We start from the raw sequence: 12951 nt of genomic DNA on the forward strand, positions 1-12951 counted from the left end.
CACAAGAAAATACCGAGAGGTATGTCAGGAGCTCAACACAAGATTTAAAGAGGTATTTACAGTGGAAACCAGTAGGACTCCAAGAAATCAGAACAGGGGGGCACACCAGCAAGTGCTGGATGAGGTACATATAACCAAGGAGGAGGTGAAGAAGCTGCTATGCGAACTTGACACCTCAAAGGCGGTGGGACCAGACAACATCTCTCCATGGGTCCTTAAAGAGGGAGAAGAGATATTGTGTGAGCCATTAACAAAGATCTTCAACACATCATTTGAAACTGGGCAACTCCCTGAGGCATGGAAAATGGCAAATGTAGTCCCAATTTTTAAAAAGGGAGACAGACATGAGGCACTAAACTACAGACCTGTATCACTAACGTGTATAGTATGCAAGGTCATGGAGAAGATCATCAGGAGGAGAGTGGTGGGGCACCTGGAAAGAAACAAGTGTATAATTGACAACCAGCACGGTTTCAGGGAAGGAAAATCCTGTGTCACAAACCTACTAGAGTTTTATGACAAGGTGACAGAAGTAAGACAAGAGAGAGAGGGGTGGATCGACTGTGTATTTTTGGGCTGCAAGAAGGCCTTCGACACAGTTCCTCACAAGAGGTTACTGCAAAAGCTAGAGGACCAGGCACACATAACAGGAAAGGCACTGCAATGGATCAGAGAATATCTGACAGGGAGGCAACAACGCGACGAGGTACGCGACGAGGTGTCAGAGTGGGCGCCTGTGACAAGCGGGGTTCCACAGGGGTCAGTCCTAGGACCTGTGCTGTTCTTGGTATACATAAACGACATAACGGAAGGGATAGACTCAGAAGTGTCCTTCTTTGCAGATGATGTGACGTTAATGAGAAGAATCGAATCGGACGAGGATCAGGCAGGACTACAAAGAGACCTGGACAGGCTACAAGCCTGGTCCAGCAACTGGTTCCTTGAATTTAACCCTGCCAAATGCAAAGTCATGAAGATTGGGGAAGGGCAAAGAAGACCGCAGACACAATATAGTTTAGATGGCCAAAGACTGCAAACCTCACTCAAGGAAAAAGATCTGGGGGTGAGTATAACACCGAGCATATCTCCTGAGGTGCACATCAATCAGATAACTGCTGCAGCATACGGGCGCCTGGCAAACCTACGGATAGCGTTCCGATACCTCAGTAAGGATTCGTTTAAGACTCTGTATACCATCTACGTCAGGCCCATACTGGAGTATGCAGCACCAGTTTGGAATCCACACCTAGTCAAGCACGTCAAGAAATTAGAGAAAGTGCAAAGGTTTGCAACAAGACTAGTCCCAGAGCTACGGGGATTGTCCTATGAAGAAAGGTTGAGGGAAATCGGCCTGACGACACTGGAGGCCAGGAGGGTCAGGGGAGACATGATAACAACATATAAAATACTGCGCGGAATAGACGAGGTGGACAAAGACGGGATGTTCCAGAGATGGGACACAGACACAAGAGGTCACAATTGGAAGTTGAAGACTCAGATGAATCAAAGGGATGTTAGGAAGTATTTCTTCAGTCATAGAGTAGTCAGGCCATGGGATAGCCTAGAAAGTGATGTGGTGGAGGCAGGAACCATACATAGTTTTAAGGCGAGGTATGATAGAGCTCATGGGGCAGGGAGAGAGAGGACCTAGTAGCAATCAGCGAAGAGGCGGGGCCAGGAGCTGTGACTCGACCCCTGCAACCACAAATAGGTGAGTAAATAGGTGAGTACACACACACACACTGTAAGTAAGTGCCGGTAAGTCCCAGGAGGTTGGGGGTCAGGTCACAAGAAGGTGTGGGCAGCCAAGGTCCACTGAGACTTACCTGAAACGCACAAGCCACCTACCTTTCAGTACATAATAAACCCACACATAATTCCACACACAATTACACACAAAATTACACACACACACACACACACACAACACACACACACACACACACACACACACACACACACACACACACACACACACACACACACACACACATATCCAGACACACACTCCCCCCCTCACCACCGACATCTCACTACTTCCCCTGATCCCTCCCCTCCCTCGATCACCCTCCCCTTCCCCGTTCACCCTAAACCCTCCCCACCCCTCCCCACTCAGCTCCCACATAGCCACAGTTCCTCCACTACTTCCCCCCCCACACTCTGACATACACACTACTAACCTAACATACAGAACTACATAGGTTTCCCACTCTGAGGCAATCAGGATAAAACAAAAATGGGTTGCCAGAGAGCAACAAGAAAAACCAAGGGACAGGAGGAGGAAAATGCAAAGGAAGATTGGGCAGCAGAGCTCATAAAAAGGGATCATGAAAGGGAAAAGAAACTAGAAGAACTTAGCATGAGAATGGAAGAGAGGATAGATATGGAAAGCAGGAAGTGGGAGGTACATGTCAAAGGAGCAGAAGCTAGGATACAGAGTTTAGAAGAGGAATTGAAAAATCTGAAACAGCCTAAAGAACTAAAGAACATTTTGGGATTGACAACAGAGACTGCTACTTCAGCCACAAATAAGAGGACTGTAGGGAAAGAAGGGGCACAAATGCATGGAGATGCTCTATCAGAGGAGACTGTAGCAAATGAAAGAGCTAAGCTTTATGTGGAGGCCCTAACAGACAACAACAGAGCCCAAGGAAAGCCGAGAAGGGAAAATGACAGGCCACTGAGCCCAAGTACATTAGCCAGTGAAACTGATGAAAGGAAAGCTGCAGTGGAGGAAACCAAATTAAATGAGGGGATACACAGGGATATGCAGTGGGAGAATGAAAGGGTGAGGTCAGTCTTTGTGTATTTGCTCCAGGAAGTCGAAGGGGAAACATATGAAGCAAGAAAACAAGGGGAAAAAAAAGCAATTGAAAGCATCATGAAAGCAATAGGAGAAGACGATATGACCCAGCTGGAAAATTTTCGGAGAATAGGGGGGTTTGTAAAAAAAAGAACCTGGCCAGTGAGAGTGACCTTCAAGGCAGAAGCGACTCGGACCAGGATCCTGCAGGAGAAAGCACGATTAAGGGACATGACGGCATACAGGAAGGTGTATCTCGACCACGACAGAACACAAGAAGAAAGGAAGAAACAGAGAGATGGTACAAAGGCGAAAGGAGGAAAGAGAGGGGATAAGAAGACAGACAGGAGATCCCAGACCCAGGAAGAAGATCAAATACAGCCTCCCTCACAACTTCCTATAGAAGCCTCCCAACCAGGTCAACCCCAGTGCAACCAAACACTCTAAATCAAAACACCCATGCCACATCCAATGCCCCCACCAGCTACATTACAAACTTCACCCCCACAGCAACAACCCATAGTTCCTTACCAGGTCTCCCACTTCCCCAACCCCAATATACTTCCCAGACCACAGTCTTAGAAAGGAAGTTGAAGGTGTGGTATACAAATGCAGATGGAATAACAAACAAGTATGAGGAGTGGCACGAAAGAATCAAAGAGACATCCCCAGACATAATAGCACTCACAGAAACAAAACTCACCAGAATAATAACAGATTCAATCTTTCCATCCGGATATCAAATCCTCAGGAAAGACAGAGGGAGGAGAGGGGGAGGAGGAGTTGTACTGGTCATTAAAAACCAGTGGGGTTTTGAGAAAATGGAAGGAATGGATGGCATGGGCGAAAGGGACTACTTAGTAGGAACAGTCCAGTCTGAGGGACCTAAGGTGATAATTGCAGTAATGTACAACCCACCACAGAACTGCAGGAGGCCAAGAGAAGAATACGATGAGAGCAACAGAGCAATGATCGACACACTAGCCGAGATGGCCAGGAGAGCACACATGGGGGGAGCAAAGTTACTAGTTATGGGTGATTTCAATCACAAGGAGATTGACTGGGAAAACCTGGAGCCCCCATGGGGGTCCCAAAACATGGAGAGCCAAGATGATGGATGTGGTACTGGAGAACCTCATGCATCAACATGTTAGAGACACTACCAGAGTGAGAGGAGAGGATGAACCAGCAAGACTGGACCTTGAGTAGTTCGGACATCGAGGATATCATGTTTGAAAGGCCCCTGGGAGCTAGTGATCATGTGGTTCTGTGCTTCGACTACATAGTTGACCTCCAAGTGGAGAGAGCAGCACGAATAGGGTGGGAAAAACCAAACTACAAAAGGGGGAACTACTCAGGCTTGAGGAACTTCTTTCAAGACATTCAGTGGGAGAGGGAACTGACAGGAAAACCAGTACAAGAAATGATGGACTATGTGGCAACAAAATGCAAGGAGGCAGAGGAGAGGTTTGTTCCCAAGGGAAACAGAAATAATGGGAAGAACAGAACGAGTCCTTGGTTCACCCAAAGGTGTAGGGAGGCAAAAACTAGGTGTACTAGAGAATGGAAAAGGTACAGAAGACAGAGAACTCAGGAAAATAAAGAGATTAGCCGAAGAGCCAGAAACGAATATGCACAGATAAGAAGGGAGTCTCAGCGGCAATACGAAAATGACATAGCATCAAAAGTAAAGACTGACCCGAAGCTGTTGTACAGCCACATCAGGAGGAAAACAACAGTCAAGGACCAGGTAATCAGACTGAGGAAGGGTGATGGGAAATTCACAAGAAACGACCGGGAGGTATGTCAGGAGCTCAACACAAGATTTAAAGAAGTATTTACAGTGGAAACCAGTAGGACTCCAGGAAATCAGAGCAGGGGGGTGCACCAGCAAGTGCTGGATGAGGTACATATAACCAAGGAGGAGGTGAAGAAGCTGCTATGCGAACTTGACACCTCAAAGGCGGTGGGACCAGACAACATCTCTCCGTGGGTCCTTAAAGAGGGAGCAGAGACTTTGTGTGTACCATTAACAAAGATCTTCAATACATCATTTGAAACTGGGCAACTCCCCGAGGTATGGAAGATGGCAAATGTAGTCCCAATTTTTAAAAAGGGAGACAGACATGAGGCACTATACTACAGACCTGTATCACTAACGTGTATAGTATGCAAGGTCATTGAGAAGATCATCAGGAGGAGAGTGGTGGAGCACCTTGAAAGAAACAAGTGTATAATTGACAACCAGCATGGTTTCAGGGAGGGAAAATCCTGTGTCACAAACTTATTAGAGTTTTATGACAAGGTGACAGAAGTAAGACAAGAGAGAGAGGGGTGGATCGACTGCATTTTTTTGGACTGCAAGAAGGCCTTCGACACAGTTCCTCACAAGAGGTTACTGCAAAAGCTAGAGGATCAGGCACACATAACAGGAAAGGCACTGCAATGGAAAAGAGAATACCTTACAGGGAGGCAACAACGAGTCATGGTACGTGACGAGGTGTCAAAGTGGGCGCCTGTGACAAGCGGGGTTCCACAGGGGTCAGTCCAAGGACCTGTGCTTTTCTTGGTATATGTGAATGACATAACGGAAGGGATAGACGATGCGAAGTTAATGAGAAGAATCAAGTCGGATGAGGATCAGGCAGGACTATAAAGAAACCTGGACAGGCTACAAACCTGGTCCAGCAACTGGCTCCTTGAATTTAACCCTGCCAAATGCAAAATCATGAAGATTGGGGAAGGGCAAAGATGACCGCAGACACAATATAGTTTAGATGGCCAAAGACTGCAAACCTCACTCAAGGAAAAAGATCTGGGGGTGAGTATAACACCGAGCATATCTCCTGAGGCGCACATCAATCAGATAACTGCTGCAGCATACAGGCACCTGGCAAACCTACGGATAGCGTTCCGATACCTCAGTAAGGATTCGTTTAAGACTCTGTATACCATTTACGTCAGGCCCATACTGGAGTATGCAGCACCAGTTTGGAATCCACACCTAGTTAAGCACGTCAAGAAATTAGAGAAAGTGCAAAGGTTTGCAACAAGACTAGTCCCAGAGCTACGGGGATTGTCTTGCGAAGAAAGGTTGAGGGAAATCGGCCTGACGACACTGGAGGACAGGAGGGTAAGGGGAGACATGATAACGACATATAAAATACTGCGCAGAATAGACAACGTGGACAAAGACGGGCTGTTCCAAAGAAGGGACACAGACACAAGAGGTCACAATTGGAAGTTGAAGACTCAGATGAATCAAAGGGATGTTAGGAAGTATTTCTTCAGTCATAGAGTAGTCAGGCCGTGGAATAGCCTAGAAAGTGACGTAGTGGAGGCGGGAACCATACATAGTTTAAAGGCGAGGTATGAAAGAGCTCATGGGGCAGGGAGAGAGAGGACCTAGTAGCATTCAGCGAAGAGGCGGGGCCAGGAGCTGTGAATCGACCCCTGCAACCACAAATAGGTGAGTACAAATAGGTGAGTACACACACACATGCACGCATATACAACAGGCCTAGTGTCTAATCGACATGTGCCTAGGACAAAATGGTAACTAACACACGCGGGGCCAGGAGCTGAGTCTCGACCCCTGCAACCACAATTAGGTGAGTACACATACACACACACACACACACAAACACACAAACACACACACACACACTCACACACACACACACACAAACACACACACACACACACACACACACACACACACACACACACACACACACACACACATACACACACACACACACACACACACACACACATACACACACACAAATACACACACACACACACACACACACACACACACACACACACACACACACACACACACACACACACACACACACACACACACACACACACGTGGTAATGCTTTATTTACAGCTAGCAAAGTCATGGTATTTCTCCAGAATGGTCTGTAATATACCAGTGTGGATAAAATACTTTGCCATTTCTTGAACATTTCTGAGTGAGTTGTTTCTAAATTCATTAATTTTATCGCACTCCAGTACATAATGACGCAGAGTGTGACAATAGTCCATCTGGCAAAGTTTACATTTCGTTTGGTCTACATCTGGTGGCGGTGATTTAACCTGCCAAAGATACTTGTAACCCAGCCGGAGGCGGGCGGTAGTGACATCCAAGAGTCTAATATTTTGTTGGATGCACCATAGACATGTGGCTCCTCCTGCATGATAGAATGATGATAGATGGACTGACTGGTGTCAGTCTCCCTGAGTCTTAAGTCAATAAAATCCAGTTGAAGTTCTTTTCGTATTATTGTTCTCAAACTGCTATCTGACAAGCCAAGATTGTAATCTATTCCCTCTTTGAAAGCATACAGCTTAGCCAATTTATCAGTTCTATCATGCATCCGAAGACCAATGTGAGATAGAATCCACAGCATGTGCACTCTGACTCCACTGTCCACAATCTTACCATATCTGTGTCTGGCTTCTGACACAAGCATGCCACAATTTATGCTTAATGAGTTGAGAGCATTTATGGATGACAGAGAATCAATTACAATTAAATTGTCAATCTTAGATACATAGATGCATTTCAGTGCAAGGAGTATGGCAAACGGTTCTGTCTGAAGGGTAGAGGCCCAATTATTGATGCGTGCTCCAGTTTCTTTTAGAGAGCCATCACTCTGTACAACAGCAGCACTACCAGCTGCACCAGTGGATTGGTGAACAGAACCATCAAAGTAAATAATTTGCGAGAGTGTGTGCTGTGTGACTAAGTTATCAATACAGCTTAAAGCATCATGTTTGGCTTCAAGGCGAAGTTTTGGTTGTGATTTAAGAAGTAGTTTGGGGAAGAAATGGAGGAATGGTAGTCTGGAACGGGGTAATATCCCATGGAGCGGAGAAGTGCCGCTGTTGCCTTACTTGACATAGATCATGTATCTGATTCATGCGGAGGTCGGTTCCAGTCTTTTCGATCCATCTGGAGGAGTGTTCACCAGTGCTGAGGAAAGTTTGGAGGGCTTCTGTGCAGGGGTTTGAATGGGCTGCCTGAGCATATTAACCCCAATTAGGATATTTCTTTCAGTAACACGATCTCTGATGCTTGGAATATCAAGTTCTTTTTGCATATTTAAAATTTTGGTAGTACGAGGGCATCCTAGGATGATCCTCATTGCTTCGTTCTGCAGTTTTTCCAGCCCTCCAAGCTTCCAGTCAGACACAAGAGCAAGTAGTGGCGCAGCATAATCAACCAATGATCTAATATAAGCAAGATACATCATTTTCACAATTTTAACATTAGCACCATACCTGGGATGAAAACTTGCCATAACTCTCAGTTTTTCTTTGTATTGGCGACAAAGTCTTGTTACAACAGGTCCAAGTAGTGGAACCTCAAAGCCTAGATACCTGTATCAGCTTACATATTCCAGAAGAGACCCATCATGCAACTGGATCTGAAGAACTGTGCCTCTCTGTCGAGGAGGACGCCTATTGAGTATCTTTGTTTTATCAGCAGAGATTATCAACCCCAGGTCCTGACACGAGGCTAGGACATGATTAAGAATGTTTTGTGTGTTGGAGAATCCGGTGGTGTGAATCATTATATCATCAGCAAAACTAATCACATAATGATGGGGTGACTAGGCATAGCATTAAGTAATGCATTAATTAGAATATTGAACAGTGTGGGACTGAGCACACCTCCCTGTGGGGTTCCTAATTCAAAATCTTTAGTTACACTTCTATGTCCCTGGAACAACACAGACGGCTTTCTGTTGGACAGGTAACATTTAAGTCATAGGAAATGAATGGTTTTCTGTGGTTCCCCCAATAATATACAGAGTTTCTCTGGTGGTAGTGGACCAGAGAGAGCGTCCTATTGGTATTACTCTCTATCGTATACTTCTGTACGCTCGCCTGGCTGCCCCAACTCACACTTATATCAATTTATTTTTGTATTTTAAGATGAAATTATATAGTTTCGAAAACTTGTCATAGATGATATAATGAAATTGTCTATAATAGCCTATTATATATTTAAAGTGCCGCAGAGTGACATGCTTCTTATGTCTGCCCAATTTTCACAGCTTGCTAGTGTCTTACTTTTGTGCTTAACACTATTTTATTACTTTTAAATACAATAATAATAATAATAATAATAATAATAATAATAATAATTATTATTATTATTATTATTATTATTATTATTATTATTATTATTATTATTATTATTATTATAATAATAATATTATAATAATACTAATAATAATAATAATATAATAATAATAATAATAATAATAATAATAATAATAATAATAATCTTTCTACAAGTACATGTACAAGGTATACAGACCAAGCTACAATCAATGACACAGCACTATATAGAAAGTCTCTTGTTATGAAGAGCATTAGGGCAAATTAAGTCAATTTTGTCCGCAGGATGCGACCATACAAGTCGACTAACATCCTGGTACCTATTTTACTGCTAGGTGAACATGGATAGCAGGTGTCATAAGGAAACACCTCCTGTGGAAATTTATTGGAATCCAGAAATTCCACCAACCGGATTCGTTCGTAAATAAGTGACCCGCCCACTGGATTCATAAACTGATGGAGTTTAGGGAACCCTTAACATCCAACCGAAGCAAACCCAAATGGCAGGCATTGAGTTTACACACAAACTATTTGACAGATTTTCACCTTAAAGTGGTCTTACGTAGGTTTAAACTGTTAGTAAATAATATTAGGGTTAATAATGTAGCCTTAGTCACACATGTGACTGATGGTGTCAGTATGCCTGTCCTTACCATCAGTCACACATGTGTGTGACTGATGGTGTCATTATGTCTGTATAGTATTTGCAACTTCAAAGCCACGTTTTATACAAAATGAATTCAATGGCAATTTTATACCTTCAATTATAATGCTGTAAATGAAATTTTATTTACCATTCGATTATAATGTGAGGGAACATTACAGGAGACACCAGCTACACATATTGGATGGATGGCACCAGAGACAGCAGTAACGGAGTATTCCGTTACTCTACAGGCGAGGAAGTTCCTAGTGGAACACCTTTCTGGTCCGCTACGCGGTCCAAGCACGAGCCTACTGGAGATGGCTTCTGTATCGAACTCTTTCGAGATGAGATGTATTACATGAACGACCACGACTGTGACAGACAATGTTTTTCAGTTTGTGAATTTAGTTCATCCACAGTTTACGGTAAGCAGAATCTGTTTATATATTAATGAGCAAATGATCAGAGAAACTTATATGCATCTTTTACACTCATTTGTTATTAATAATTTGAAGATAATTTCACCATAATATGTCATCACAGTTTGGTATCATTAATTTATCACGCTCGTTTATAATACACATCATGAACATGTAACATCTCATAAACATGCAAGATTTCACGTACGTCTTGCTATTTCTACTTACACACACTTCTTTATACACACCCCTCTAGGCTTTCTTCTATTTTCTTACTAGTTCTTCTTTTTATATCTTCTTATCTCCATCTGGAAATGGAACAGAAATCTTCCCTTGCTCCCGACTAAAATGCCTAGTAACCCCCTTCTCCTGTGTATATTTAATATTACTGAAGTTAAAAAGAGAAACTTTTGTTTTTCATTTTGGGTCATCTAAGGAAAAACAGCATCCAGTATTGTGCCCTGCTTAGGCGGGATGGGACATACACAGATGATAGCCAAGAAATGAATAAGATACTAAAGTCCCAATATGGCTCAGTGTTCAACGAGCCGCTGCCCAGACTAAGGGTCGACAATCCAAATGAATTCTTTATGAACGAAACCCAAAATTTGGTCATCTCAGAAATCTCGGATATTAACCTAACTCCACAAGACTTTGAAGAGAATAAATGATATTCCCATGCACTCTGCCCCAGGCCCAGACTCATGGAACTCCGTGTTCATCAAGAACTGCACGAAGCCGCTATCGCGTGCCTTCAGCATTATATGGAGAGGGAGCATGGACACAGGGGTCATCCCACACACACTAAAAACAACAGACATAGCCCCACTCCACAAAGGTGGCAGTAAAGGAATTGCAAAGAACTACAGACCGATAGCACTAACATCCCATATCATAAAAATCTTTGAGAGGGTTCTAAGAAGCAAGATCGCCAACCATCTAGATACCCATCAATTACACAACCCAGGGCAACATGGGTTTAGAGCAGGTCTCTCCTGCCTGTCCCAGCTACTGGACCACTATGACAAGGTCCTGGATGCTGTAGAGGATAAACAAAATACAGATGTAGTATACACAGGCTTTGCAGAAGCTTTCAACAAGTGTGACCATGGTGTAATAGTACACAAAATGAGTGATAAAGGAATAACAGGAAAAGTTGGTAGATGGATCTATAACTTCCTGATAAACAGAACACAAAGAATAATAATAAACAGAGTAAAGTCCCAGGCAGCCATGGTAAAAGCTCTGTTCCACAAGGCAACAGTACTCGCTCCCATTCTATTCCTCATCCTCATTTCAGACATCCTTTGCGGATGACACCCGGATTAACATGGCAGTGACCTCCATCGAAGACACCGCAAGACTCAGCGCGGACATCAACCAAAACTTCGAATGGGTCACTCAAAACAATATGAAGTTCAATGAGGAGAAATTTAAACTACTCAGATATGGGAAACCTGAGGAAATTAAAAGTTTCAGGGTATACAACAAATTCTAACCATACAATAGAGCGGGAAAGTAATGTGAAGGACCTGGGAGTGATAATGTTCGAGGAATTCGCCTTCAGAGACCACAGCAATGTGTTCACCTCATCTGCTCGAAAAATGATAGGATGGATAATAAGTACCTTCAAAACTAGGGACGCCAAGCTGTACACTAACGACCCCCTTCAAGGCAGGCAACATTGCAGACCTGGAGAGTGTACAAAGAACTTTCACAGCACACATAAGTACGATAAGACACCTAAATTACTGGGAACGGTTGAAGGTCCTTGATCTGTATTCCCTGGAATGCAGGCGAGAGAGATACATGATAATATACACTTGGAAGGTCCTGGAAGGATTGGTACCAAACCTGCACACGAAAATCACTCCCTATGAAAGCAAAAGACTCGGCAGGAGATGCAACATTCCCCCGATGAAAACCAGGGATGCACCGAGTACACTGAGAGACTACACAATAAGTGTCTGGGGCCCAAGAATGTTCAACTGCCTCCCAGCATACACAGGGGGGATTACCAATAGACCCCGGGCTGTCTTTACGAAGCCACTGAACAGGCACCTAAAGTCAGTACCTGATCAACCGGGCTGTGGTTTGTACGTCAACTTGCGTGGGACCAGCAGTAACAGCTTGGTTGATCAGACACTCATCCACCATGAGGCCTGATCTCAGACCAAGCCGCAGGTTTGGTGAGCCCCTAAATCCTCTCCAGGTAAAATCCTGCCTTTGTGGGATATGGCCACAAATATATATATGTCGTGCCGAATAGGCAGAACTTGCGATCTTGGCTTAAATAGCAACGCTCATCTTGCCATATAGGACAAGTGAAAATTTGTGTATGCAATAATTTCGCCAAAATCATTCTGAACCTAACGAAAAAAATATTTTTCACTGGGTTTGCTTAGTATTAAATTATTGTAAACAAATCTAAAATATATATAGTTGGGTTAGGCTAAAATAAATTTTTCTTGTTATAATAAGGTTAGGTAAGTTTTCTAAGATTCTTTTGGTGCAAAATTAAATTTTTTTCATTACCATTAATGAAAAAAATATATCTTTAAACGTATAAGAGAAAATTTTAGAAAGGACTTAATTTTAAATGAGTTCTTGCTAATTGACCAGTTTTACATATTCGGCACGACATATATATATATATATATATATATATATATATATATATATATATATATATATATATATATATATATATATGTATATACTGAATCATTTACCAAACTGCTGCCACCCAGGATTAGATCCTGTGTCACATTCTCTCTCCTCAAGAGACAGAACAATGTTCACAGTGCCTTAACTACTTAACCAGCTATCCTACAAGAACCATGCACCCAGCAGAGCTAGTTGTTGTTACTGGAAGACATTTCACTTACTTCTCCGAGGCTAAGGGACTCCATACATTGCACTAGTAGTGAACCCTGCAAC

At 43.2% G+C, this 12951-nt stretch overlaps 1 protein-coding gene across 1 annotated transcript in view; it reads left to right on the plus strand.

Annotated features, from left to right (window-relative positions):
• The window catches only part of LOC128691463 (macrophage mannose receptor 1), a 147653-nt gene that overhangs the window by 111664 nt on the left and 23038 nt on the right, over positions 1 to 12951 (plus strand). The window contains exon 6 of the mRNA XM_070091637.1: positions 9772 to 10017. Within this exon, the coding sequence (XP_069947738.1) occupies positions 9772 to 10017 (246 nt within the window). The remainder of the gene's footprint in view (positions 1 to 9771; positions 10018 to 12951) is intronic.

The sequence above is a fragment of the Cherax quadricarinatus genome, chromosome 36 (genome assembly GCF_038502225.1).
Source record: "Cherax quadricarinatus isolate ZL_2023a chromosome 36, ASM3850222v1, whole genome shotgun sequence".
Lineage (NCBI taxonomy): Eukaryota > Metazoa > Arthropoda > Malacostraca > Decapoda > Parastacidae > Cherax > Cherax quadricarinatus.